We start from the raw sequence: 27484 nt of genomic DNA, 5'->3' as shown, positions 1-27484 counted from the left end.
ATTTTAAAAAAATGTGCTTGGTAAAATGTGTGATTTAACTTTATTTTTGTTTTGGAGCTATTATAGGCTAACTTGAACACAGACCGATTAAGACTTCAAGTGACAATTAAAAACGGATGAAATCACAGAAACGGATGGTGACACATAAATTCAGTTCTTGAACACGACGTCTGCAAAGTTGACAAAGTGATGAGAAACCAAAAGTCAAAAGTTGACTTCCTCAGCTGTTCATTTTCCAACTTTATTTCAGTCTGCTGAAGAAAAAAATTGCTCAATGTTTTGTGGAAGTAACGAACGTCACGTTGATGTTTTGTCCACAAGGTCAAGGATGCCCAGAACGGCGAACGTTCCAAAAGGAAGACCACATCGAAGAACGAGAGAGCTGCCGTTCTTGTTGAGGAGTTTTTGTGTGTAAAAGCGGACACATTTGTAAAGTGCTGATGGTCAAATGTTCCTTGTGGGCCATTCGAACCTTCCCAGTTGTTTCATGTTGCCACGAGTAGTGTCGTTAAAGTCCAAATGGACATACTTTGTTGTGTCAGCACAATCTACACTGACACAAGTTTAAAATAATGAAAATGAAAACTATAGAAATTGATGCTTTTTTTTTTTTACTTCCACTTTTTCATGGCCAGTCCTTCACGTGATTATCAAAATCTAACATCATGCTCCGCCCACATTAAATGGCTGAGGGCAAATATGCAGAGGGGCGGGGCTACAGGTGCCAGGACACACGCAACTTTTCCCTTGATGACCAAAGTGTCCTTATATATATATATATATTTGATTGATATTATTTTGGCTCTTTTGTTTCTCAGCAGCCCCCCAAAAATGCAAAAATAAAATAACTTTAGGAATGAATTTTTGTTTTTTCTTTCTTTTGGTGGTGGGGGAGGGGGGGGGGGGGGGTAAAAAGTCCAACACACACACACATTTGCCAAAATGAGTGCGTTTCCAAATATGATGAAGCTCCGAAAACGGAGGAGAAATAACCCTAAATGCAGCAATTGCAAGAAAACTCCGCTCCTTTCCAAAGAGGATGCTGCTGCAGTTTTCCCGTGAAAAGTGGATTGGCGCACTTCCTGTTGCAGACGCATCACAGGAGGGGAGCGCGGTCACAGGAAGTTGGTTTTGAGCGTGATGCTGGGCGCCGACTTGGCCGCGCTACCTTTAGCATGGCTAGCGCTCTCCTGGCTCCCCTTGAGGGCGGCTTCCAGGCGGGACTTGAGCTGAGGGGACGTCGACACCAGAGACCTGATGGAGGAAACAAAGGGGACTTTGCATTTCGGGCTTACGCTAACAAAATGGCGTCGTTTGTGTTGACTCGTTAGCAATTTGGTTGTTGTGTCCAACCACATTTTCTTATCCCATCAGTCTGTATGTCACACTTTAAAGTGAATAAAAGAATGAGATCATCATAAAAGAGGTTTTGATGATTTCTGGGCCCAAATAACCCACCTGAAGACGGTTGAGTGCTGGGGTCCCAAACGCATGAGGTCCTTGAGCGCCGCCTGGTGGAGCGCGCGAGACGGCTCAGGCGCCGAGCTCAGCGCGTTCGCGTCCAACAGGAAAGAGATGAGCAGAGGGAGCAAGATGGCCACCAGCGGAGGACCTGGCGGCACAACAAACAAGATGGTGGACCTCAATAGGACCGTCAAAGTACTGGGCTGTATGAAAAGCCCCTTTCGAGTGATTGATTTTGAATGCATCATTCACAGGACTTTGATACCGTTGACCAGTCGTTGTCAAACTTTTTTCCCTGTGAAATATTATTTTCAGCCAAGCACCCTCGAACCAGCGCAAAGCATTTCTAATTAAGGTGGGGGTTCGGGGGGGGCTTAATTGATATAGTTAAGTCATCAGTTAAATGAAAACTAGTCTTACGCTACTCGGACACCACAACCCGATTGAGCCATCAAAAAAGCAAAGAAGCAAAAACATCCTGCTGATTGAACTGAAATTGATCAAGTTGTTGACATGACGGCTGGAAACTCACGCCGGGCCGCGTCCGCCGCCTGCACCAGAACCTGGAATGCGGCCACGGCCTCCAGAAGCGCCCGCAGCTCTTCCGGACTCCGAGGCCGGCGTCGCTCCACCTTCTGTCGAGCGAACGCAAGTTCCAGCGTGAAGCGTCAACGCCAAGCGCGGGCCGGCGGGCCGACGTACCTGCAGGAATTTGAGCAGCGGCGGTGCGAGCGCGCGGATGTGCGGCACCGCAACTTCCGGCGGGGCCCCGAAGAGCGACGACAGCAGCTGGAAACATCGACAGGACACCTGGACCCAAAAAGTCATCAATCAATTCAGTCGCGGTTTGGAAATAGGAAGAGCGAGGTTTGAACATGATACAAGCGAGGTTTTCAGATTTTATACAGGATGGTTTTAAAACAATGGTAAGGTTTGAACATCACATGACTACGCCTTTAAAGACGACTCAAGTAAAGTTGGAATACGACAATAGGATTGGAAAATTATAGGAGTACGATTTGAAGGACTTGTGTACACTTTCAACGCAAATGTCAACGTTTATGAGTGCAAGACTTTCAAATGACGTGTCACGTGACAAGATTACGTTTTTAACATCATTAGTGCATGTTTATAGGAGTCGGGTTCCACATTAGAAATGTCAGCTTTTTATATGATCCTTTAATGTTAAACGTGGAAGGCTTTAAAAAAAGTGGATCTTAACATCACATAAGGCGCTACAAAAGTATGTTTTTAAGAGGAGGGCATCAAAAAAGCTTCTTTGTGAAAGTAAGGTTTCAACAAGATGAGCAATCCTGTAAGTGGCAAATGAAGACCGCGCTGACGTGGGGGTCTTTGTGCTCCATGTCGGCGCGGAAGCGCTGCATGATGAGTGCGCGCACAGCCGGAGCCACCGCACACGCGTCGGGGCCGGCGGCCAGCAAGAAGACCGTCAGCGCCGTCAGGAGGGTGGCCTCGTCCGCCGCGCTCCAACCTGAACGCCACACGTGCGCAGTCAGCTGCCGCAGAGTGGCCGTGCGTGCGCACGTGCACGCGCGCGTACCTGCGTCCCACATGCCAAGCAGCGTGTTGAGGGCCGAGCGCACCACGCTCCTCCAGGCGCCGCCGCTTTTCTCCCGCCGACTCGGCCCCGACGCCAACACCGTCTCCAGCGCCTGCAGGAGCACCCGCGACACCCCGACGGCGGGGCCGGAACCCGAGCTCGCCTCCGGGAGGGGACACGCGGGGAGCTCAGGCTTGACTAGAACCAAAACGTGAAAAATACACACACGTCATACTCCGCGCGTGTGCATGTGCGCTTGCGTGTGCGTTAGCAACATTACCGTGCGGCGCGCTGGGTTGTACGACGATCTCCCTGAGCACCCCCAGCAACAGGTAGAGGATTGTGGGTAGGATGGACACACTTCCTGCGCGACAACCATCAAGTCACATCCGATCAAACGCCGCCAGCTTGTCATCGGCCGCCGGCGATGACGACATCATGACGGCGTGTGGTTTGTCACCTTCCGGCGAGCAGACGGACGGCAGCTGAGAGAGGACGCGCAGCGCCGACGACACCAGATGACAGTCGCTGTCGTTCAGACTCCGCAGCGAGCAGCCGGCACCTGCGCGCGTTCACATGCACGTCAGCAACAACACGGACACGGCAGGAACACGCGCGCACACACAGGTGATACGATATGAATCGGTACGAATCGGCCGGTACCGATTATTAGTAGTCAAGGAGATCCATAACCGATATTTCAAGCCAATTGCATTTGCAGTAGAAGAGAAAATATTAACGTCAACATCTTTTAAAAAGTACGTTTTCTTTCTATAAAGAATTTGTTTACAAATGAAAGCAAAAACTGCAGGGAGCTTCCAAGGTCATCAGCTCAATTTAAAATGAAGCAAGTAAAGAGCTCTCAATAGTTTTCTACTGTAGATCAAGTTTTCAAAACAAAACAAAAGTTGTCTTTACAAAGTGTCAATTTCAATAAATGCCTCAATGCAAAGTTCGCTTTTTCTCTCAGAGCGACAAATGCATGCAAATGGAGCTCATTTGTGGTTTTGTCAGGTTCTGTAAAAGGTTTCAAAAGATCTTTGCAGACGGCGAAAAACTGTCTGCAAATGTTGAAAATGTCTTCGCAACGAGTAAAAAGTGCGAACATCTTCCAAATCCTGATGAAAAACCTTAATTCGCTACGTTCGCAAGCAAAAGGCCGGCGCCGACCGATATTGGTCCAACTGCCAAATATGGGCACCCATAATCGTCCCAGGCGATAATGTGTCTATTCCTAACACATATGTTTGTGTTCCTGACCAGCGTTCGCACCGCCGGCCAGTTTGGGGCTGAGCGCCGGCATTTTCCCCAGCAGCACTCGGAGGCAGATCTCCAGCGCCCCGAAGACCAGCGAGCGTCCCGGGACCAGGCCGCCCGTGTCCCGGCCCTCGCCGAACTCCGGCAAGGTCTCCTTCTCCGATGCGCCGTCGTCCGCTGCGAGTGGGTCAGGGGTCAGAGTTCATTGTATCTGCTCGTCTGGCTTGAGTCCTTTTGTGCGAAATTCAGCCTCACCTTCGGCGCTGCGACGCTTCTCCCTGACGCGCTCCTGCGCCGCCGTCACGATGCCTTCCAGCAAGTCCAGCATGGCCGCCTGCACGCACGCCGACTCTCGGGTGACCATCAGCCTGTGGAGGACGGCGAGCAGCTCCACGCTCACCAGCTGCACGCGCGCACACACGCATACGAGGCGGTCAGCGGATGCGCCGCGCGGTGGCGAGCGGTCAAGGGCCGACCTGGTCGCCGGCGATCTTGGCTCGGGTCCAGGGGACGTCCAGCAGCGCCTGCAGGGCTTGCAGGCAGGAAGTGATGTTTTCCATCTGCTCCTCGGAGTGCGGGGAGCACAGGAAGTGCACGCTGAGGCCTGCCGCAAACACACACGAGCACACGGGGGGGGGAGGGGGCGGGTGAGTGCGCGGCGACCTCGACGGCGTGGGTCGACGCGAGGGCGGGTACCCAGGATGAGGTGCAGCCGCTCCGTGTTGACGTCCTCCGGACTCTTGGCGGCGTCCGCCGAGCCGCTGCGGCCCATGGAGGTGGGCGTGACCGGCCGGGACAGATTGGCGGGGGCATCGTCGCACGTCACGAAACCTGAGGGTGTAACGCGCACGCTCATGTGAGGAGCAAGGAAGGAGGGGGCGGGGAGAAGCAGGAGGCAAGGTGGAAGGAGGCCAAGGATCAAAGAGGAAGAGGGAGAAAGAGGAGGAGCAATGAGGAGGAGGTCCCGACCTGTGCTGTGCAGCCAGAGTGCGGTGGCATGCAGTATAGGAGCCCAGGAGGAGGAGTAGTGACTCCTGGTCTGGTTGGCCGTCTCTGCTGTGAAGAAGGAACCTCCTTTGAGGAGGAGGAGGAGTCAAATGTGACCGCTGGGGTCCTCCCGAGCGCCGCCAAGAGCTTCAAACCTGCCGCAGGCGCGGTCGAGTCGCCCTGGTCGTCGTCCCGAGGCAGCGTCAGCACGCTGTAGTCCTGCAGCGCCGCCAGCCACAGGTGGCTCAACTTGGGCAGATCCGATTGGACCAGGGCCAGAAGGCCCGCCCCTCCCGACTCGGACCCAGCGCTGACGTCGGCGCCCGTCTCCCGTCTGCTCCTCTGGACGGCCGTGATGTAAACCTGAGAGGAGCGAGGTCAGACTCGGCGCGGCCAAATGCAAAGTGGGCTGGGCTGGTCTCACCTGCGCCCAGGCCTTGAGGACCGCCAGCGTTTCCATGGTGACCGTGGCCTCGTTGTACGGCCCGCCGCACGCCGGGTTTCCTGCCGGGACCTTGGCCAGCGAGGACGCCAGCAGCCGGTGCACGCGCCGCACGTCATGCGGCTCGCTCAGCACGCCGCTCGAGATCCACGCGCTGCACACCTGCGATGAGGAAGAGGAGGACGCTTGAGAAACGGAGAGGAAGATGAGGATGGCTGAGGAAGAGGAGGGTCAGCACGACGTTGCCCACCTGGCAGGCCTTGGCGGTGACATTGGGAGGCGCATCTGCGGCGAACGCTGGTCTGAGAGCGGCTCCAACCTGCGCGCACGCAAACGCACTTGAGCTGCCGGTTCGAGCGCGAGCTCGCTCGGTATGTGTGTGCGTGCGTTCGTTACGTTGGCCTGGTACTGCTCGAGGATGGCGTGACCGGGGAAGTCGGGCTCGCCCACGTCCTTGAAGGGCGCGATGATGACGAGCAGCGCGTGCAGCCCGGCCAGACGAAGACGCTCGTCGGGGTCCGTGGCCGCCATGAAGGCCACGCGCACCAGATCGCCAAGGTGCAGCACCAGGAAGTCTCGGAACACAAACAGGAAGTCGATTCTAAATATTTCTTTCTGGGAAAATGTGTCACATATAAATTTGTGTCGTCGTTGCTTCCGTGCGTCACATGACCAATGAAGTATGACGAGATTGGCAAATCAATAAAAAAAGTCAACATTGCCAGAGAAACGTTGATGGCGGTCTCACCAGCGGACGCGCGCTGGCGTCTCTCCTGCGCCAAGGCCAGGTCAAAGTGCGCGGGGTGGCCTCTCTGGCACTGCGCGATGATGCGACACACGCACTCCATGGCGAAGCGGCGCGTAGACCGGCGCAGCGCCGCCAACGGGCCCGCCGACTCCGCCCGAGCTCGGAAGGCCGACGAGTCGTCGTCAGCGCCCGGGTCCGCCTCCTCGTCCTCTTGACCCGCCTCCACGCCGGCGCCGCCACCTTCGACCAGTCATCATTCTCACGCTTTTGGACGTTTGCGTCAACGTGCGTTGGTTTCGCGCGACTGACCGGTGGAGGCGGCCATGACGTCCTTGCAAAGCTTAAGCCAATGTCCCAGCCTGCCGCCGGCGACGCTGGACGTCATCATGTGGACCAAAGTCTCCTGGATGTCCTTCCGCAGTCTTGGCTCCGATTCCTGGTCCAGCAGGGAGAAGAGCGCCCCCTCCAGGCCCACCTCCTTTATGGTGACGTCTGTCGGAGGGCGGCAATGCTGACGATTAGACGATGCGCTTTTTTCAGGGCTGATACAGATATCGGTTATTACTAGCCAAGGAGACCGATAAGCCATATTTGCAGCCGATATTCAATGTCGGTAAAAGGGAGACAAATAATGGCATCAAAAAGTTCTGCAACTTTTAACGTGGTTCGAATGTCTTAAAGCGCTTGTTTATTGAACTACTTTCCCGATGAATCTTAGTTCATCGCGTTGATTTTCATTTCAGTTCATCGTGCGAAACACATCAGCAGAACGGAACCCGTACTGACCCAGTTGCGTGTTGTGGCGCCTCTGCAGTTCCTTCGCCTGCGTGACGGCGAGCTGGCACACCTCGAGCGCTTCCCGCTGGACCAGCTGCCTCAGGCACGCCACCGCCGCCCCACGCAGGCACAGGTGCGAGCTGCACAGGTTGGCCTGACGCACACACAACGGCGGCGGCGGGTTGGGTGCGCGCGCATGTCGATGCCATCGCATCGACATGCGCGCGCTCGTTAATGAACGGGTTGGCGAGTGCCGATGAGCGCCGCCACTTTCATGCAGTGCGTTGATTGGCATGCAAGCAAACGGCAGCGCGTGACATCAGTCGGACGCGCGCTCAAATGGCTTCATGGCAACAAAGCAGACTTAAAGGAGACATTTCGTGCTGTGGAGTCGCGGTCGTGTCGGAGACATTCTTGGTCAAAATAAAGTACAAGGAAATCAAATAGAGGGGTCAATCCAGTCAAGGGCTGCGCAATTAATTCATTCGATGAATCGCCATTTTGAAAATCGTTGAAAATGTGCTCAATCGTGCAATCGAGTTTGGTCACCTGGACGTGTTCTTTTGTTCCGTTACATCCAGATGTTGTCATTTGGCACAAAAACGTTTACAATAAAACTGGCAATTAAGCACAAACTATGAATGTTAACTTCATGTTCAAACTGATTTACAATCAGTGTACATTATTGTTGTCTGAATATTTTGCACAGGAATCATTTTTGAATAAATTAAACCTTTAAATAAACCTTTGTTGGGTTTATTGGAATAAAATTGAATACAAATAATTTTTTCAAGAATAACTGAAAGATTGTTTTTTTTATTTTTGGGCCAAATCATAAACATGAGTGGGCCAAAGACGAGTCCAGATGTTTTTCCACTACGATACGGTTGTTAAAAAAAGACATGAAAAACAATCACAAAAAGAGGCAACACATTTGCAACAATCCAAAACTCAATATTTACTTGCTTGTCTCATTTCAAACGACAAGATTCTCAAAAAGCACTTTATGTCCCCCTTAAAGTGTCTTCACAATCCAAACGTTGTGACAGAGAGAACACCTACCAACATGGAATATTTCAGGAAGATCTCCTGGAAGACATGACACAGGTTTTATCTCTCTCACACACACACACACGCACACACACGCACACCTGACGGCATCCGACTTGAACGAGAAGAGGAAATTGAGCATCCCGCCTCGCAGTCATGTGACAAGATTAAGATGCTGATTTCTTTAGTTTGTTTTCACAGCATTACGTTTTCAGCGCCGGCAGATTTCTTTTGAACATTTCACTTTGGAGGATCTGCTGACACTGAGTACCGCTCCGATACCTCAGCAATGTACTCAAGAGAAAAAAAAATGTGTATGCAAATGGTCTTAATGTTTTATTTCGATTTTTGGGGGGACAAAACTTTCCCAGCACGAACGACAGCTGCACGCTTTTCAAGTTGTCTTCACTTCCGACGTTGAAATATTTCCATACTGCTGACATTACATTGTTAACACGATGCTAACTTGCCGTTAGCTTCCCACGACAACAACGACCACAATGTTCCCTCACTGGCAGTTTGCAGATGTGTTGCATTACGTTCTTTTTTCCCCCTTTGGCAACATCTGTGTACCTGTGGATTAATTTGTTGCTTTGTAGCCCATAAAAATACGTAAAATACCATTTAGAAAGTAATTTCCCCCCCCACAATTCCAAACGTGAAAATGTCGTGTTTGGGCCCGATTTCCCATCATGTGATCGATCGGAACATCCCAATTTGGTTGAGATGAAAATATTTTGTTAATCTAATTCAATAATTGTAAATATAAATGAAAACGATTTGGAATGTCCTTAAAGTGCAATAAGTCAGCTCTTTCGTAAATGTACGGAAATATTCTTAAATTCATGTGAAGAATACATTTCCAAGAACTGTAAGATACCAAAAGAATTTAGCCTATTTTCTTATGAATTTGTAGGAAAAAGAGAATATTAAAATAATCGATTCATGGTTTTTTGAATCAATCAATTTGATATCGATTATTTGATTTTTTTTAAACCCACTAAAAAATCTCAAGAAACCAAAAAGCGACAGGAAGCCAAAGTGCACTTACGCAGAGCGCAGGTACGAGCGTGTCCAGGTGGACGTGCTGCGGGCAGAACATGTGCAGCTGCTGCAGACAGGAAATGCCGCGGGCCTGAACCAGACAGTGGGGCGTGGCCTGCATGGCGCCGCAGGCCACCAGACAACTGGAACGCAGCGCCACCATATTGGAACCCTGGCCTGACAAACAGCGCACGTCACGCGGCCACCTCCCACCGTGGACGGGCGAGCGCGCGTCCTACCTTGCAGCTCCGGGCCCAGGCAGGTGATGAGGGCGCGCAGGCAGCGGCCCAGGCTGCGGTGCACCTCGGGCTGGGTGGGCGTGGCCAAGAGCAGCAGGCGCAGCACCAGGGAGACGGAGGGCTCGGCGTGGGCGCGGTACAGACCGCACGACAGCTCCACCGCCAGCGACAGACTGTGCAGGGACCACGTCTGAAGCAAACAAAATAATCATCCAAATTGCCTCCACATCGCTACTGAAATGATAATTTTCCCTCCATCTTCTTCTGAATATTCTTTTACGACAGAAAATTAAAACAAATTAAACCAACGAGACGGAACAAAACTTTCGTTCCCCCCGTCTTTCTGACAGTTCCTGACCAAAAAATGAACCGATACCAGTATCAATAACTATCGTAACGATACCATGAAATACCGATACCTGGTATCAGTACTCGCCCATCCCTAATTATTATTATGAAATATGTAAATAATAATAATACGTTATGATTATGATTAATTAACAGTTAATTAATGACAACAATTCCAAATATTTGGCTCACTAAAAGCAGCATTTGTGTCCCCCAATGAAAGCATGAATTGGCCCATGCCAATAAGCAGGCGTGCGCGTGTACACACCTGAGCCTCAGGTGAAGTGGCGTCCTGACTGAGCGTGAAGAAGACTCCCAGACACGCAGACAGATGCTGAGGCGAGCTGATGCCTCCCACGTAGCGGTGCAGCGCCCCCACAGCCAAAGCGCAGCCGCTTCGAGACGCCGCGTCCCGGGCGCTCTTCAGCCTGGACGCCGTGACGCCGTTAGCTTAGCCACAATGTTGGAAAAGTGCCTCCTACCTGTCCAAGCAGAGCAGCGAGACGGAGACGGTGAAGCCGGCATCCCCGACGACCTGCACGAGCCGCGCCAGCCCCTCGGCCGCGGCGCAGCGCAGCCATGCGCTGTGGCTGTCTAGCGCCCCCAGCAGGAGAGACACCGCCGGAACGCGGGCCTCGTCCGGGCATAAGCAACCTCGGCCGGTACTTGCGTCCTGATTTTAAAAAATAAATAAAAGTGGTTACATCTATAATGTTGCACTTGATAAAACATGCAGCAACAATAGAATGGAAAGCATTCAATTGGTTTGCCACATTTTTGGGGCTTTAATTCAGTGGACATTTTGCTGCACCTTCTGGTGTGGCCACCAGGGGGCAACATCTGCTGAAAACAGGTGAGCCATGTTTGGTCAGGTGATGTCATGTTCAATCAACAGCAAGTGTAAAAATTAGGTACTATTGAATTATCAAATTCATTCTGGACAAAATATTAACTTTTTACTGCTGAAAACAGCTCAATGTGTCAAGTATCCCTTTAAGTCATTGACTGGCAGCCATTGTCACTGAAGCAACCCCCTTCGCTCCCGGCTGTTTGACTGGATTGTGTTCTATTGCTATACAAACATGGAACCTCCCAAAAGAAACAGAATCTCTTCTATCATCAGAAAAAAATGTAAATTTCTATCTGTTTCCGTTTTGCAGCAATTAGCATTAGAATATAGCTAAGTTTCATCATTATTCACAACTTTTTTTCAACATGGCCCTGGTTGATCTCTTATATCCTGCTGCCACCTGCTGGCCATTTTTGTAATAACTACCATTTCTTCAACTGTTCTCTACAGTTGAGAGGCTGCAATAAAGGCTTCTGTATGCTCTAGCATAAACACAAAACAAAAAAAACATATAAATACGTCTTTGGGACACTTAAAACAGAACAAATTTATAGTTTTTGGGAGCAAATGAGTTCATGTAAACGTCAGCTCATATCTCAAGGCGCCACTGGAAATGGACTTGAAAGGCAGTGTAGTACCTTGAGCAGACTACAGAGGGCAGCGCAGACATGCATCTGGACCGCCTGCTGCCTTTGACTCTTCAGCTGCTTCAGCGTCTCCACAAACTGTTCCAGAATCTTCACCCTGTTGCACACCAAGTGGAGAGCGCGTGAGGCGTCACAGCCGAAACGGCGTTCTACGGAAACGTGAGAAAAACCTGTGGGCGGAGATGATGTGTGGGAAGAGGAGCCCGAAGAGGCGACTGGCGGCAGTGGTCAGGGTGGCGGCGGGCGGAAGAGGAGCGGGAGCCTCGTGGCCTCTGTCGCAGAGAGCCAACGGGTCGTTGTCCAGGGAGCCTCCCGCGAGGTTCACCTGCCACACGTTGTCACGTCACAGCTGACTCCAAAGTTTAGCGGCTGTTGTTGTCATATTCGGTGGCTCTCAAAAGATTGGTGAAAACAATTCTAAATGGCCGCTATTGATGAAAACGCTTCAAAATGGCCGCTGTTGAATGAAACGCTTCAAAATGGCCGCTATTGGTGAAAAAGCTCCAAAATGGCCGCTGGCATGAAGGGTGAACGGGCTCACCTGATCCTCAATGTATCTGTGGCTGCTTTCATGGAGGGCGGGGCCAAGCAGCGGCAGGTCGTCACGGTGACAGAGGGACGGCAGGAAGGTGAGCTCCAAACACGGCTGGTTGAGGTTCTCCGGCGCCACAAGGTCCGATACCAGCTGCTTCATCACCAAACCAAAACTCTCTGACGGGCACGCAAAAACCCATGAAGCACTTGAATGCCGCCGATGACAAGATGGCGGCGCTACCTTGGTAGATGTGTGGCGGCAGAGCGGCGAGCAGCTCGTACACTCGCAGTCGGTAAACCAGCGTCCACGCGGTCACGCAGGAACCGTACGAGCCGACGAGGGCGGGAAGCCTGCGGACAAGGGGGCAGGCAAAATGTCGGTTCTGGTTGCAACTCGGTTTGGGTCCGTGCGCGAGAGAGACGGACTTCGGGAGGAGGCCGACGGCGCAGGTGACGGGCGTGAGAAGGTGCCCGATGACGTCATCCGTCAACGCGTCCTTGCAGTAGAGCAGCAGCGTCTTCATGGCTGACCACACACACAAACAACACAAACGCACACTTGAACGCACACTCGACAAGCGCCGGCACGTGTCGTCAAGCACTGACCAGCGAGCGCCCCGGCTCGGCCCTCCAGCGTCACCTTCCACGTAAAGTAGTCCCCTCGCCTCAGCTCCATCTCCTGCTCGCGCAGGGAGGCGGGAAAGACGCAGCGCCACAGGAGGACGAGACGCGGGAGGTGCGGAGCCACAAGCGCTGGGCCTGAACGCGCGCACACGCAAACGGGTGCAAAACATGGACAGCAGGTCAAACGCGCGTTCACAAGAAACCAGATGCAAACGCAGCGCAATCAAAACAAATAGACAAAAACTAATTGGGAACAATCCTGAAATAAGACAAATCGGTTTCTTTCTCCCCCTCTGTCTCTCCCTCTCTCTCGCTTCCTCCTCCACTTCTTTCCCACCTCTCTCCTCCCCCCCTCTCTCGCTTCCTCCCCTATCTCTCCCTCTCCCTCAGTTCCTCCCACCCACACCCCCCCCTCTCTTTATTTTCATACACGTTTGATATAACGAGAAAGAAAACTTGTTGGGGTCTGTGTCGTACGTTGGTGCGACTTCCCCATCAAATAAAGGAATGAAAACCAAAAAAATGAACGTCATGCAAAGTGAATGGCGCTACCGAGAGTGCAGAAGGAGGCGACGAGCAGCCAGCCGGCCTGCGTCCTCTGCAGAGCGATGCGACTGTTCTGAGAGGCCGAACGCAGCAAGTCCTCCGCCACATCCACCAGCACCTACGCACATGCTCGCAATTTAGAGTGCAACGCGGACGACGACGTCGACTTAACTCGGCGGCGGCGGCGGCGGCCTACCCTGCCCTTGGCGTGCGGTATTCCGAGAGGGCAGTGCTGCACGGCGGCCACCAGGGCGGCCACGGCTGCCCCGTATCCGGACACGGCCTCGGGACAAGACTTGAGCGCCGCCAGACGCTCGGCGCAGCGATCCAGCAGCGGCGAGCACTGGGACGGCATCGCCACGGCGACACAACGCAGGCACCAGGCGGCGGCCAGGCGGGCCGACGACATCGGGTGAAGGAGGATCGACACCAGCGAGTCCAGGAGGCCTGAGCGCACGCAAACGCCAAAGTTTACTACGAGGGTCGCCTGAGATACAAGTGACCCAGCTTACGAGTTTTGAGAAGTTATCTTTCGGCCATTTTATGACTTTATATTGCAGAGGACTTAGCCTACCACTAGGTGGCAACCACAAGGTTGAGCTGCTTTGTTAAGATGTGTCAAAAGCCAGCTAATAGGATATTGATTCTGACTTACATGTGAATGGACAGTCAATGGCGCTTACTCGCTGTTGGGAAAAGTGAAGCCAGCAGCCACTCGCTAACTTGAAAAATTGATTTTGCCAGTTATTTTCCGCCTCGACAGCAAAAATCCACCATTTATGTCATACAGTTGTTCCAATAAGTCTGGGAGAAGCGCTACGTGTACATTTCATTGCAAAGAAAACCATTTTTTTTTTCTTTTGTTAGGTATATCTCAAATAAGATGGCTGCTCGGGTTGAACAACGTATTTAAAAAAATATCAACATTGCGATATTGGCCCATGCAATTTGCATATCGCAAAGACATGCAATAAGTTTCATATGGAATTTTATGCTTTTATCTGAATTTGACCAGTCAGCGACTACAATGAATGAACTAAGAATACATTGAGGTTGCTTATTTTGCCACATGAGAAATATGTCATTCTTTCATTAGATGATAAAAATGTCATTTCTTTAGCGTTAAAGATCACAATAACATCATGATCGCTTTATTCGGCAACTATATTGCATGTTTTTCCAATATCATGCAGTCCTAATGGCTGCCCTCTGGCTTCAGCCGCATATTGGCAGTTCCTTCATGTAGAAGCAGTACAAGCCGAGACCAAAATGTCTGGATGTTCTATACTGCCCCCAAGTGGCAGTGCAACATCCATTCCATCAAGGCAAAAACATCTCTTCAATTTCTGAGGGCGTCATTTTGCTGATTTTACTGCCATGTGTTCATTGACAAAAACATTTTCATGTTGCTGTAAGTCATAGTTTTGTTAGACAACATTTCACTTACACTTGTGAAATGTTGACATTATCGTATTCTGAGTGACGTCTTTGGCCAAAAACAAACAATCAAAGAAAAGAAAGTCATAACGCTTTTTTTAAGGCATCACTGTCGTTTGAGAGAAAAAGTGGTTTGGACTGAAAAAAAAAAAACCCTGACTTTTGTATTACAGGTGCGTGTGCGTGAGACCTGTGCCGCCGTCAGTCAAGAGTGCGGCGGCCGTGGAGCCCAACCCTCTGACGAGCGCTCCCAACTCCACGAGACAGCAGACCAGCGCGTCGGCACCGCCGACCTTGCCCTCCGCGCTCCCGTCAGCCGCTGCAGCATCTGCGCAGCAAACCTTCACTTGCATTTTCATGTCTGGAAAGTCACGTGTGTGAGGCGGAGCCGCAAGATAAGGAGCTCGAACGGGCTCGCCTCATTTTCACAAAATATGATTTCTCCCTCCCCTCTGTAGATATGCGATGGTAAAAATATGAGCCCCGACGACAGACTTCTAAAAGTCCGTGGCCGTAACAATCCTCACCGAACGCTTGCTTGTGCGCCGCCACAGTGGCGCACAAGTGTCTGGCGGCGTTGGCCTGCGCCTTCTCGCCGAGGAGCGAGCCCACCGTGCTCCTCAGGATGAAAGAGACGCAGCGGCGGGCGATGGCGGCGTCGCTCGCCGTCGGCGCCGCCCTCACGTTGGACGCCAGAGCCGTCAGCAGCGGCAGGAAGGACGCAAAGTTGGCCTCCAGCCAGGCGCCGCCCATCACGGACACAAAGACCACGCACGACTGCCAAAGAGGAGGAGCATTTTTCAAGCGACCGCCTTTGGGAGGAAGGGCGGAAAAGAAGAGGCGTTGCCGCGGCGACGCACCTGCGTGACGCCGATGCGGACCTCCTTGCTCACGGAGCTGGTCCCCTTCAGCATGTCGCCGCTGGCCCGCAGGAAGCCGGCGCCGCCCCTCACGAAGCCCACCGACAACAGATCCATTACCTCCTCCAGGGCGCTGCGGCCTCGAGCGCTCGGTCTGGGGGCAGCTGGCGGGTAACAAAAACTAAAACTAAAACTAAAACTTCACACTCTAAGACGCTGTTTGGGGAATCCTAACTATTCACAATACAGTGGCACCCTTGACATACAAACGACCCCACTTACAAGCTTTTTTTGGCCCAATTTGGGGGTTTGACTTACGAGCACACCTTTGAGATGCGAGCGCTGTGTGGTGGCAGTCAACTCAACTCACTTGACAACAGAAAGTGGACAATATTTCAAAAATGATTTCAAACCGATTATTGCCACTCCCAGTTGAGGTTTACAGTCAAACTAAAACTAAAAGAAGAGTCCAGTTAGCTTGATGCTAACGTAGTAGTGTTAATTTTATCAGCCATTTTTAAATGTAGTCTATTTTAGCCCAGTTTCAATCACGCTTGTTAGTTTTTAACATAGTCAGTTTCATCCCGTTTTTATTGAGTCAACTTTACGTCGACTATAAATCGAACATTTTAGTCTTTATTTTAGTCCATGCAAACATAACTTTGTTCGTCGAGTTTTAGTCAACAAAAACTGTCAACTTTTTAGTCTAGTGTTCGTCAGTGCAATCATTTGACCCCTGGACGGTATATATATTTTTTACAATTTAGCTCTAAAGGGAATTCACATGAAATGTTCTCTCATCTTTTTGATGAAAAACAACTTGACACACAATTCCAGTATATCAACAAGTGGCTTCTATGGCTGCATGCTACGAGCTAGTAAATTAGCGGTCGGATGAACATTATTGTTGGAACGTTATAGCCGTTGGATTAATGTTACGTTACAACTATAATTGATTCTTTTTTTTCTTTTTCTTTTTTTAAACCTTTCACCGTGAATCCACTTCCTGTCTGTCCCAACGTGTGTGTGCATGTTGCACTCGCTAGCTGCAGATTTGAAAGGAGGTGTGTCACATGACAGTGTCACATGACAGATTAGCAGACGAGATTTTACAAAATCATATTTTTCGTCTTGTTTTTGTTCATGAACTAAGATTTTAGTCCAGTTTGAATGAAGTGAAGTCCATTTTAGTCTACGAAAATGCATACTCATTTAGTCCCACTTATTGTTTATTAATGAGGGTTTTAGTCTCGTCTAGAGTTGGTACGGTGAAAAATGTGTGTTGACGAAATGAACACTCGCTTAAAAGTCACGTCAGAATGTAAACAACCACACAGCTTTGCCTTAATGAAGCCTGTTTAGCTTAATGCTCCCAAACAATGCAGAAGGCCACAGATAAGATAACAAAACTAGCATCAACATGGAACTGTGCTTGTCAAGCCATTAAAACTGACAATGATGAACTCATCAACGTACTTTTGGGCTCCAGCGCCGCCGCCAGCAAACTCCCCAGCAGCTTGGCGACCGCCACGCGGGCCTGGCGGTCGGAGCCCTCGAAGGCCCGGAAGCACAGCGTGGCGGCGTTCTCCAGCTCGCTGGTCCACAGGAACGCCGCCTCGCGCTGCAGCTCCAGCAGACACTGCCGGCAAAATGGCGGCATTTTAACGCGGACTGTGGCGCCTCGATATGAACGTCTGTCGTCGGCGGGACTCACGTTGGCGGCGGCGCATCGTACCACCATGGAGCGGTCTGTCAGGCAGGTCCTGGCCGCCTTATAGATGTCGCGGTGACCCGGCACGCCGCCCACGCCCAGACCTCGCAGCGTCCTCTCCAGCGCTGCCATGATCTCGTAGCGACCTTGAGACTGACGGGGAATATTTTTCAAGGTCAACTTTCGCGACCTCTGATGGTCCAGATTGTGACATACACCTACCTCGGCGTGCTTGAGCGCTTTCAGCAGGTTGGCCAGCGTTTCCTTGAAGAGTCCGCCCAGCATCCGGCCCAGCTGCTCGAACATGGCACCAAGACACGCCACGGCCGCCCTGACACACGCAAAGACACTCGCGCGGTCACGTGACAACGTCTGACGTAAACACGCGTGCCGTTTCTGTTGCGGTACGGCTCACAGTCTATTAGGGAGAGCCCACGGCGAGTCGTCCTTGACGCGGATGACGTCGTTGCACTTGTCCACCAGTAAGCTGGAAGCGACGGGATCTCCCAGGCGAAAGAGCAGCGCCAGGCAGTGGGCCAGCAGCCCGCGGGTAGGCGGGCCGGGCGACCCCACCAGAACGCTGGACAGTTGATCCACCAGGCGGCGCTGGTTCTGTTTGATGACAGCCTGCAGCAGAAGAGAGTTTGTCAAAGTCGTAACACTTTATCATTCGTTCGTGCGCATGCTGACGTTACCACACATCTCATCATCTGAATGAGTGAAGCCGCAATGGCCTTTTACATGGTTCTTTAAAACAAATGTAAATATAGCGTTACTATAAATGGTCGTTTTAAAAAACTAAAAAAAACTTACTATACAGGGTCATTTTTTATACATTGTCATTTATTTAAAAAAATAAATACCTTACCATACATAGTCTTTTTTTTTTTAAATAAAAGCCTTAATATACATGTGGGTTTTTTTTTTATTTATAAATGCCTGATTATACATGGTCATCTTTTAAAAAATGCCTTACTATACCTTTTTTTTTTAAGACGATGATGTATAATATAGTGGGGGGTTTTTTACGATCATGTAAGGCATATATATACGCCTTACTATACATGGTTGTTCTAAAAAATAATAATAATAAAAATAATTTAAAAAAAACGCCTTACATGTTTGTTTAAAAAATATATCTTACTTTATAAACATGGTCGTTTTTTGTTTTTTTTAAACGCCTTACGATATACATGGTCGCACACACAAAAAATACCTTACTATACATAGTCAGTTTTTTTTCTAATAAAAGCTTTACTGTTATTTATGCCAATTTACAAAAAGTAAAAATAAATACATTTAAAAAATCTGCCCTACATGGCTGTTTTGTTATTTTTTATTTTAAGAAAAAAAAACCTTAACTCAGGGAATTTGAAACTGTGAATTATCATTGTGAATAATGTGAAGGACATACGGTTTGCGTCCAATCTTTTGGCCCTCTGGAAGCCCCTGCTGTCTTGGGGGCCCCAAGCAATTGCCTGCCTTGCCTAATGGTAAACTCGGCCTCTGGGTTTGACATGTCATCATGTGCATCGGAAATATAAAGTGAAACGATGGCGAACTTTGAAAATTCTGTCTTTTACACAGTCTTTCCTGTTACTGAGCGAGTTGCAGGCTTACGTGGACAAACTGTGACTGTCTGGTCTCGGTGTTCAACTTTCTTCTTGTTTCTGTTCCTACAATAAGTTGCACTCACCTTGTCGCTGGAGGGGAGGAGCTTCTTCAGGCGGCTGAGCCAGTCAAAGATGAACTCGGCTCGCTGATGTTCACTCAGCTGACTGCATGCGTCCTCGTTGAGGAGGAGACTGTGGACGCTCGCCATCTTCTTCTTCTTCTTCACAGAACACAGCAGCCGACAGCCTATCAAAGATGCTGCCTCCAATGCAACATGATATACGACTTGATGGCAACCACTTGCCTTCTTTCACAGCTTCTTGGCTTCAACGCTTCATGTTGCAACAGAGCAGTAAATTATGTTGAGTCCACCTGCACCATTAAAGTCATTATGTATCTTTGAATCCGTAGTTCATGACACTAACATGCAGGAACATCGCATGTAAAGTTGACTGTGTACACCCTCCATTCATTATGAACGTCGACTCATTCAAATGTGTTTATCGTGAAAATAGTACCACAAACAATCGACTAACATCTTCTAAACTACGTCAGTAGTGGACATAAACGCACAATCAACTACACAACTGAACAGGATAACTTTTAAGAAACTTATTCGACTAGAAAAGCAACTAGCGTCCGTTAGCATCGAGAGGCTAACCAGGACAGCTCAAGACCAAAATCTAACACACAAACAAAACGAAAATAAGAAGACTTTAAATTACCTGCAGGTGTCAATAAAAAAGTTTGCAATCTCTAGATTAGTAGTACACATTCGAAGAGAACGCTTTTGTAAATTATTTCTCCTTGTTTTGACGTTGCAATTGGCCAAAAGAGCGACGGAAGTGGCAGGGACCAGCGCACCGACAACTTCCGGCTGCGTTTTGCCCTTTCAAAATAATACCACTTCCAACTTGCAAGGCCCCAAAACATATACAATGAAATAAGTACTACTGTCTGCTAATAAATCTATGGCGTAAGATGTAATTTGTGTTTATTTGGGGTGGAAAAATAACATTTCATGAACAAGTCAGGTATATTGTATTTCCCTTCTCTTTATTTTATAAGTAAAAAACGTGGAACGCAGTGCATATAACCAAATGAGTTACATTTGTCTTACTACTTGCATCACATCGCATACAAAAGCTCAAACTTCAAAAAAAAAAAAAAAAAAACACTGGATGGTAGCCTACATACATTGCTTTAAGACACTTATTTTATTGATTTATTTTGTGTGTTTTTTGTTTCATCTGTCTTTATTGCATGACTTATTTTTACTGCATGTACAGCGAACCCCAATTCCAATCAAGTTAGGACGTTGTGTTAAACATCAGAACAGAATACAATGAATTGCAAATCACATTCAACCTATACTTAGTTGAATATTTAATGCTCAAACTGGTAACTTGGTGTGGTGATATCCTTTACACATTTGTCTGTTTTTGATGCAGCGCCGCCTGAGCAGAAGCAAGATTATTTGCAACATTGTTCCAATAAGTAACCACATGAATTTGACACATCTTTGTAAGTGCATGTAAATGACAATTATTTTTGCTTGTTGAGGACAAACAAATATCACCGATTTTATTGGATCAATGCATAATACATTTTTACTTGGTTCATTCCTGCCCAACTTCTAAATTGCACAACTCTGGCACCAGATTCGTTTTACATCATTATTAAATTCCCTAACGAGAGTAAATAACTAGACTGAACAACAACAAAAGAGCAAAAGAGAGAGATAAAATCCTTGAGGATGAAATAGTGATTATTATAATCCTAAATGTTAACGTTCGCCATCTTTAACGCGACCGCTCAGGGAGTGTAGTCGATTGCCGAGAGGCTGAGACCAGTACCACGACCCGAAAAGCTTCTCGAACTTTCTACATCTACCGGCCTCTGCTGGTTACGTTGCAGTCAAGCGTGCTGGCCTGGCAGTCAGTCAGTCGGTCGGTCGGTCGGTCGGTCGGTCAGGGAGACTCGACGAGCGGACGGTGCCGCAGCAACGAAAAAGGCTTCTTCCGAACTCGAGTGGCAGCCGGCGCTAGCGGCAGCTAACGTTGGCGGCTCAAGCTACATCCGGGAACTTTCGCGTTGGCTAACGTTAGCAGCGCACAGCGTCGGCTAGCGCTAGCAGCTAAAGCTAAGCTAAACTAATAAAGCCGGGCGAGCGGCGAGCCATGTTTGGCTGCTTGGTGGCCGGCCGGCTGGTGCAGACCGACGCGGCCCAGGTGGCTTCGGACAAGTTCGTTTTCAACCTGCCGGACTACGAGAACGTGAACCACGTGGTGGTGTTCATGCTGGGCACCGTGCCGTTCCCCGCCGGCATGGGCGGCGCGGTCTACTTCTCCTTCCCGGACCCCGCGAGCGGCGTGCTGGTGTGGCAGCTGCTCGGCTTCATCGCCAACGACAAGCCGAGCGCCATCTTCAAGATCTCGGGCCTGACGGCGGGGCGGGGCGGGGCGCACCCCTTCGGCGGCATGGCCTCGGCCGCTCCTTCCGTGGCGCAGGTCGGCGTGTCGGTGGAGCCGCTGGAGCAACTGGCGCAGCAGACGCCGGTGACCGGGGCGGCGGCGTCCACCGCCGACGCGCTGCGGATGTTCACGCAGAAGATGCTGGACAGTTTGTACAACTTCGCGTCGTCGTTCGCGGTGACGCAGGCGCAGATGACGCCCAACCCCAGCGAGACCTTCGTGCCGTCCAGCTGCATCCTCAAGTGGTACGAAAACTTCCAGAGGCGCATGAACCAGAACCCCAACTTTTGGAAGAACTGAACTTGAAGACGTCACACGTGATTTGTCGTCTTGTATTTTCACACAACAGGAATACAAGCAAGCTGAACGATGGTTATACAGTGTGTTGCATCTCATGTCACTTTATGATCTCAATAACTGTTGAAGATATGAAGACCACTTTTTTCCCCCTGAAAACGGATCTAAAGTTTACGCTGCAAAAATTCAAACACAAAAATCCAGGAAATAAGTGTTCTATTAAACTTTTCACAAAAAAATTCAATATAGCCGTTGGTTATGCACCGCACACATCAAAACCATCCATTTCTTGCCAAACTGCATGCCGGGATCGATGGTTATCAAGACCCAGTTATCAGATATCGGTGATGTCTGGTGAAACCACGTGAAGCCTTGACGTGATCTACGTGATCTAATAGAACTACCGCAGCAACAAACGTGACATATTATCTACATGTGTAAATCCCAAAGTATTATCTGGATGATGCAACTTCCCACGTTCCTCGAATGCAGCATAAGGCCCGAAACTGAACAGGAAGTCGCCTATTTTAGTAAGCGATCAGCCCGAATGAGCTCGATTGGGACGCTGCTATTACACGCCACCCAAAATCGAAATTTAATTTGACAAGCATTTGGAGATTCCAAAGAAAACAACGCTGCTTCAAATCATGATAGGACTGTCTTTATTTGACATCAAATATGATTCCTATTATCATGATGAGCAAAGGAGCAGTCCTGCTTTGACCTTGAGATTTTAAAAAAATACATTGAATCATGTACATAAAAAGATAAATACACAGTATTGCACGTGTTGAATATAAAGTGCAGCGTTGCTTTCGCAACCTGAAACCAAATATGGTCATAATGGCGACTTGAAAGTGCGAGTGCATTGCGAGAAAGGTCACCCGCGCCCGTCTGAGGTCACGTCCGCTTGCTGCGAGGGGCTCTCCAGTTTGGCGCGCGGCGGCGAGCGCTACCTGCGCGCGTGTGCGTTCGCAGCTGTGTGTTGCATGTCCACGGTCAGCGTGTGTGTGCGCGCGCGCGCCTCAGGACGCCAAGCGTCCGTGCACCTTGAAGCAGTAGAGGCACGTGTAGGTGGGGTCTCCCCAGTTGCTGTGCACGCTCAGCCTCACGTGCGTGCTGACGCCGGCACCTTTGACCTGTCACACAAGCGCATTGCTAACCTTTGCTTTGCTCCATTCTGCTGTCTGGTTGTTGTGGTTTCATGTGTGCATTTCATTACTTTTTTCATAATTTTGTACCTTATTTAATTGTACAATTATACTATATGACTTTTATTATACTTCTTTTAACTTTTTTAATACATCATGCTTTGGTGTGACGTCTTCTATATTTTCTCATACTTAAAAATATATTTTTTATCACTTTTTTTTTTATTTTTTGTGTACAAAATACCTTTTCAGCATTGTCTTATTTTTATCATTTTGAATACTTTTAGCATACTGTTGCCATTTTTCATACTAAAATATATCATAATTTTGGCAAACATTTTCATACTTTTTGAAAAAAAAATACTTTTGTCAGATTTGTGGCATACTTTTTCAACATTTTAATACTATTTTTCTATCATATTTTTCCATACTTAGAAAATATACTTTTGAAAATATTTTTTTAACTTTTAGTATCCTTTATACATTTTCATAATTTTGTGATAATTTTACTACCCCACTTTTCTAATACTTTTTTTTCACAGCTCAATTTATGATTTTAATTGGTTTAACATTTCAGATGTCAATTTGTTAAAAGGATGTTGAATTATGTTCACTGTATGTAAAGAAAAATAAGTCAAGGTTGTAAAAATCCAAACTTTTTCTAAGCGTGTTCACGAGCTAACCCCAGGGAAGCAAAACAAAAACGAAAAGTAAGAGATTTTTGGTGGGGAAAAAATTATACACGAAAAGAAAAAAATTGGAAGGTTGTATTGGGCGGCAGCATACTCACCAATATGCGGAAGTTCTGGAACATGGACCCGTTCTCCTCGTACTTGAAGCTTCCCAGTTTCACACCCGTCGACTCAGAAGACGCCAGACCCTACGGGGACCAATCACCATCAGTTCACGCGTGGCGACCAGTACATTCTTTCTCTATGTGGGCCCTGACACTGGCTGATGACCAATCCAATGTTTGTCTTCACGGGCACTAACATCGACTTGCGACATTCCTTCTGACTTCCTGACATTTGCTGGCGACTAGTCAATTGTGTCTAAATGTGCTTCAACACTGGCTGGCGACCAGTTGACGTTTTGTCGCTACGTGTACGTGCGGCTGTCGGTGCTCACGTAGACGGAGAAGTCCTTGGGCGCATGCGGGATGTGTCCGGTGGGCGAAATGGTCTTGGTGATGTGTCCGAGGGTGACGCTGGTGACGACCACCGGGTGCGAGAGCGCCACCGTCAGGTTGCCCTGCTGGCCGGCGAAGGCCCAGCAGTTGCCCGGATTCAGCTCCGACTTGCCCTAAGGGGACAAACGCTGCCGTGTCATGGCCGCGCGGAGGAGCGGTCGTCGGAGCTGCTGCGGCGCGCGCATTACCTCGATGACCACTCGTGACCGTACGGCCTGGCGGAAGTCCCACTCCAGGCCCAGGATGGACCCGCGCCACCACGTCTTCACCTTGTATGCCGGCGACGTGTCGCCGCACAGGACGCTGGCGCCTGCCAAACCAAAACACGCGCGCCGCTGCGGCTTCACCCATTTGCATACAGGGGCTCCTTTGCCAGGCATGTTTGTCACATGGTTGTCACACATGTCATTTGTCTGTCATGCTTGTCCCACATTTGTCAGGCCCGTCAAATGTGTCCTTTGTCATGTTTGTCAGACTTATTTGTCATGAGCTGTGTTTGTCATACATGTATCATTTGCACACATTTGCTGTTTTTCCACGCGTGTTTGTCGCATTGACTTACATGTTACTTACATGTTTGTCACGTGTCTGTCATTTGGTACAAGTTTGTCTTACGTTTGTCCCACCGCTTCATTTGTGGGCCTTCGTGCGTTCAGATCAGGAGATGCTAATTCAGTTAATGGGATGCTAATGAGATGCACAGAGACCATTCACTACGCATGCACTCACCGGCCGACTCGAGGGCGTAGTTGGGAACGGTCCCCCACAGCGGCACCTTGTCATCTTTGCGGATCAGCTCCTCGTAGCTGTTAAGAACCGATTTGAGCTCATTGTACTTTCCGTAAACGTCCTCCAACAGCTCGTTGCCGCGTCCGGAAAGCTGCCGGGACGACAGGGTCGTTAGAGAGGCCCCCGCTTCCGCAGGTCGGCGTAGAGGGAGGGGCTCGTACCGAGTTGAAGGGAGTGGCGCCGCCCGTCATCTGGCGAATGAATGGCTCGCACACTGGAAACAGGAAGGACAAGAAGCGTCCATATATGGCCGTGAGAACCTTATCTCAAGACGAGGGTCTTTATGTGGGACTACATCATACATTTAGGATTCGGACGTTCAACCTTCTTTCAGAAGATTTGCAAACTAGAACCTTGACTTGGTAGAAGGGTTTCTTTATGGTTTAAGTAACAGGGTTCTATTTTAGGACTACCCGCCTTCCCTCTGGACTCGACCCACGTCCCCTGGGACTTGACTTTCCCTCAAGACTGCAACCTTCTCTCCAGACTCGCGTGCATACTCACAGATCCACAAAACAGGGATGAAAATGGGGATGATGTAGCTCCGTGCCAAGCGTAACACGCCGCTTCGTCGGCGTGCCGGTCTGACGTCTGGAACGGCACAGTCGGACACCGGCGTGTTGTCGTCGGGGCGGCCCATGGCGAGCCGGCGCGGCCGCTGCTGAGCGCGGCTCCGAGTCCACAGCTTCCTGTGAGGACAAGGTGAGCGGCGGCGTAGACATCACATGCATACGCGCCGCCTGCAGCCCATCATTGTGATACGTCAGCATGTCTGCCATGTTGGATGTGGCAGCACGAAACAATGCACTTGAGGGCCTGGGCTGTCTCTCTAAAATCAACGTATGCAATGTTTCATTTTATTTCAGACGCTAAAGGTCACATGCCAGTTTTCTTATGTCCTCTTATCGGGTTTGCAAAATAATTTGGGTGAGAAATGGCCACAAAGCCTGCAAAAAAAATGAGCAAATTCAAGTCCCAATGCAATCAACAATCTTGACGTCATTTCATCTTGTTGCATTGCCACGTCCAATATGGCGGCAATGTTGACGTATGTACGTATGTGGAAGTGCGCCAACATGAACACACCTGCTTACCTGTATGGCGTCTCCTTGTACGAGATGACGGGTATCCCGTCACTGCTGTAGTAGCCCGATGACTCCAGGCGGGAACTTTTTCTTATCATGGCTGCCGGACACAAGAGGGGCCGGGTTACATTCCCAAGGAGGAGGAGTCGGCGCCCCCTAGGGGTATGCAATGTCACTGGCCCCTTTCACAATGACTTCCCCGCAAGCTAACGCATCAGGGGTATAATTGGTAGATTTACAAGTGGATGCATACAACGGTGACGCTTGCCTTCAACACAAATTTGGAGTAATAGCGGGAAGCCAAGGTACGGACCAAGGCTTCAGGTTGCTGTGGTCCATTTAGAGCGAGCGCCTCGTTGTCGGCCATGAGTGCATGCACATGATGGAGAGATGTGATAGAGCAAGGCAATTGTTTTTCCTAAAATGTCCGACTTTACAGCCAGTGGCTGGACAGGAAATTCCAGCTGGAGTGACTGCTTTAGAGTGCCTCGTTGTCTGCTGTGAGTGTGCGCACATCACAATGAGAAGGCGGTAGAGCAAGGGGTTTATTTTTCCAAGTCTAACTTGACAATTAGCATGCGGACCAGGTGTTTGGGCTGGTGTGGCCGCTTTACAGTGCCTCATTGTCAGCCATGAGTGCATGCACAACAATGACAGAGTTATTTTTATTTATTTTTTACATGCATACTAAAAATAAAAAGCTGGACTAAAACCATAAAGAGGTTAAAAAACAAATCAAAGAATGTAAAACTATTAGTAGGCTACTAGTAAATGGACAACTGAGTGCACTATGGAGCAAATATGCTCAAATGGTTCGGTTTGCCACAAATTGACAGTATAAACCGCCGGCGTGACGTCATGTCGCAGCCCCGCCCCTTCCCGCAGCCGCAAGCTCAAGTGTCAATCAAACCTTGCCAAAGTTGCCTGTTGCGGTGCCCGCGGTCAAACCTTCTACTCACATTTCTACTTGGGGATTTCTCGTGTCTTCTTCTCGGTGTAATCAATGTGAGTCGATTGGTTGTATTGGAAATCCAGGAGGAGGTTTGCCAACTTACTGGGCGTCTAACCGGGAGCAGCCGCCATTTTGTCGCCGGTCGGGAGAAGCTGGTCGTCGTCGCGGGCGCTACAAAGGCCGCCGCCTCACCTGCCGCGCGTTGGTGACGTCACCACACGTCACCGCCGCTTGGCAGCCCTGTGACGCGTCACGTCGCCACTTTGGCTCAAGGTGCGCGAGAAAGTGCGCGTGCCGACCAGCAGCCGCAAGGCCACCGACATCTTCCAAAAATCAACGAATACGATCCGCTGCGGCCAAAACAACTTTATGGCTTTTAAAAAGTACAAATATGTTAGAAATGGCTTCACGGCTTTAACTAAGAAAATTCAGGAACTCGCAACTGAAACTTCAGTTCTGCTCTTTGAAAAAAACAAAACGATTTGAAACACTCCACAACAAGCAAAAATACAATTTCCAACTTCCCAGACTTGAATGAAAAATGCTCCTTTTGTCAGGTTGAAAACTGAGAAAATGACAAATGTATTTTCTATTTTCACGTTGTCATCCAAGTTGCGGAGGAATTAAAAAACAAATTCAATTTCACTTTGAACTTAACATCATTGATTCACATTTTAATGCCGTAAGTTTCAACAAGTTAAGTTAAGGTTTTGTCGTTACACGATAAAGAGATCGATTGGCAATTTTAATAACAATATCGTGGTTTGACAATGAAAATGTAGCACATTCAATTTTCTCAATTTGAGG

The 27484-nt window shown here is 49.3% G+C and overlaps 3 protein-coding genes across 9 annotated transcripts; 1 reads left to right on the top strand and 2 right to left on the bottom strand.

Annotated features, from left to right (window-relative positions):
- Positions 1–211: 211 nt before the first annotated feature.
- heatr5a (HEAT repeat containing 5a) lies at positions 212–19611 on the bottom strand. Of its 7 annotated transcripts, none has more exons than XM_086094562.1 (43): positions 19466–19611; positions 19045–19112; positions 18823–18960; positions 17542–17753; positions 17349–17457; positions 17130–17279; positions 16892–17054; positions 15416–15579; positions 15083–15332; positions 14746–14883; positions 13315–13565; positions 13125–13236; positions 12555–12707; positions 12375–12474; positions 12190–12299; positions 11956–12125; positions 11585–11739; positions 11406–11511; positions 10400–10590; positions 10186–10345; positions 9570–9759; positions 9338–9507; positions 8299–8325; positions 7246–7390; positions 6769–6951; positions 6460–6699; positions 6108–6286; positions 5962–6030; positions 5694–5873; positions 5425–5632; positions 5252–5356; positions 4979–5113; positions 4759–4886; positions 4538–4685; positions 4286–4459; positions 3486–3587; positions 3306–3389; positions 3026–3223; positions 2808–2956; positions 2167–2274; positions 1997–2099; positions 1459–1612; positions 212–1254 (listed from the first exon to the last, which is right to left on the bottom strand). In XM_086094562.1, exons 3-43 carry the CDS (start codon positions 18946–18948, stop codon positions 1116–1118), a joined length of 6138 nt encoding a protein of 2045 aa, XP_085950688.1. In that variant the 5' UTR covers positions 18949–18960; positions 19045–19112; positions 19466–19611; the 3' UTR covers positions 212–1115. The 7 variants fall into 7 exon arrangements, 6 of the variants coding, with proteins under 6 accessions (XP_085950688.1, XP_085950689.1, XP_085950690.1 ...); XM_086094563.1 differs by having other exon boundaries at positions 18823–18957; XM_086094564.1 differs by having other exon boundaries at positions 19045–19072; positions 19466–19603.
- Positions 19612–20559: 948 nt separating this feature from the next.
- Positions 20560–22832, top strand: hikeshi (heat shock protein nuclear import factor hikeshi). Its single transcript, XM_086095661.1, has one exon. The coding sequence runs from the start codon at positions 20921–20923 to the stop codon at positions 21512–21514; it is 594 nt and encodes a 197-aa protein (XP_085951787.1). The 5' UTR covers positions 20560–20920; the 3' UTR covers positions 21515–22832.
- On the bottom strand, positions 22216–25350 carry LOC147162715 (SUN domain-containing protein 3-like). Its single transcript, XM_086095662.1, has 7 exons — positions 25145–25350; positions 24802–24854; positions 24581–24731; positions 24040–24161; positions 23791–23964; positions 23453–23542; positions 22216–22650 (listed from the first exon to the last, which is right to left on the bottom strand). The coding sequence occupies exons 1-7, from the start codon at positions 25278–25280 to the stop codon at positions 22537–22539; spliced, it is 840 nt and encodes a 279-aa protein (XP_085951788.1). The 5' UTR covers positions 25281–25350; the 3' UTR covers positions 22216–22536.
- Between the last annotated feature and the right edge of the window lie 2134 nt (positions 25351–27484).

This window comes from Leptonotus elevatus, chromosome 14 (genome assembly GCF_054856555.1).
Source record: "Leptonotus elevatus isolate MCC_2025b chromosome 14, RoL_Lele_1.0, whole genome shotgun sequence".
NCBI lineage: Eukaryota > Metazoa > Chordata > Actinopteri > Syngnathiformes > Syngnathidae > Leptonotus > Leptonotus elevatus.
The sequence above is the reverse complement of the archived record's forward strand: the minus strand, read 5'-3'. Positions and strand labels throughout refer to the sequence as shown.

Coding starts and splice junctions, on each gene's coding strand:
- heatr5a (XM_086094562.1), bottom strand. CDS start 18,948: ATGGCGAGCGTCCACAGTCTCCTCCTCAACGAGGACGCATGCAGTCAG. Junction 9,508..9,569: donor CCTGGGCCCGGAGCTGCAAG/GTAGGACGCGCG, acceptor GCTGTTTGTCAG/GCCAGGGTTCCAATATGGTG. Junction 5,357..5,424: donor CTCGACCGCGCCTGCGGCAG/GTTTGAAGCTCT, acceptor TCCTCCTCAAAG/GAGGTTCCTTCTTCACAGCA.
- hikeshi (XM_086095661.1), top strand. CDS start 20,921: ATGTTTGGCTGCTTGGTGGCCGGCCGGCTGGTGCAGACCGACGCGGCC.
- LOC147162715 (XM_086095662.1), bottom strand. CDS start 25,280: ATGGGCCGCCCCGACGACAACACGCCGGTGTCCGACTGTGCCGTTCCA. Junction 24,855..25,144: donor CATCCCTGTTTTGTGGATCT/GTGAGTATGCAC, acceptor TCCTGTTTCCAG/TGTGCGAGCCATTCATTCGC. Junction 23,965..24,039: donor GGTCACGAGTGGTCATCGAG/GTAATGCGCGCG, acceptor TTGTCCCCTTAG/GGCAAGTCGGAGCTGAATCC.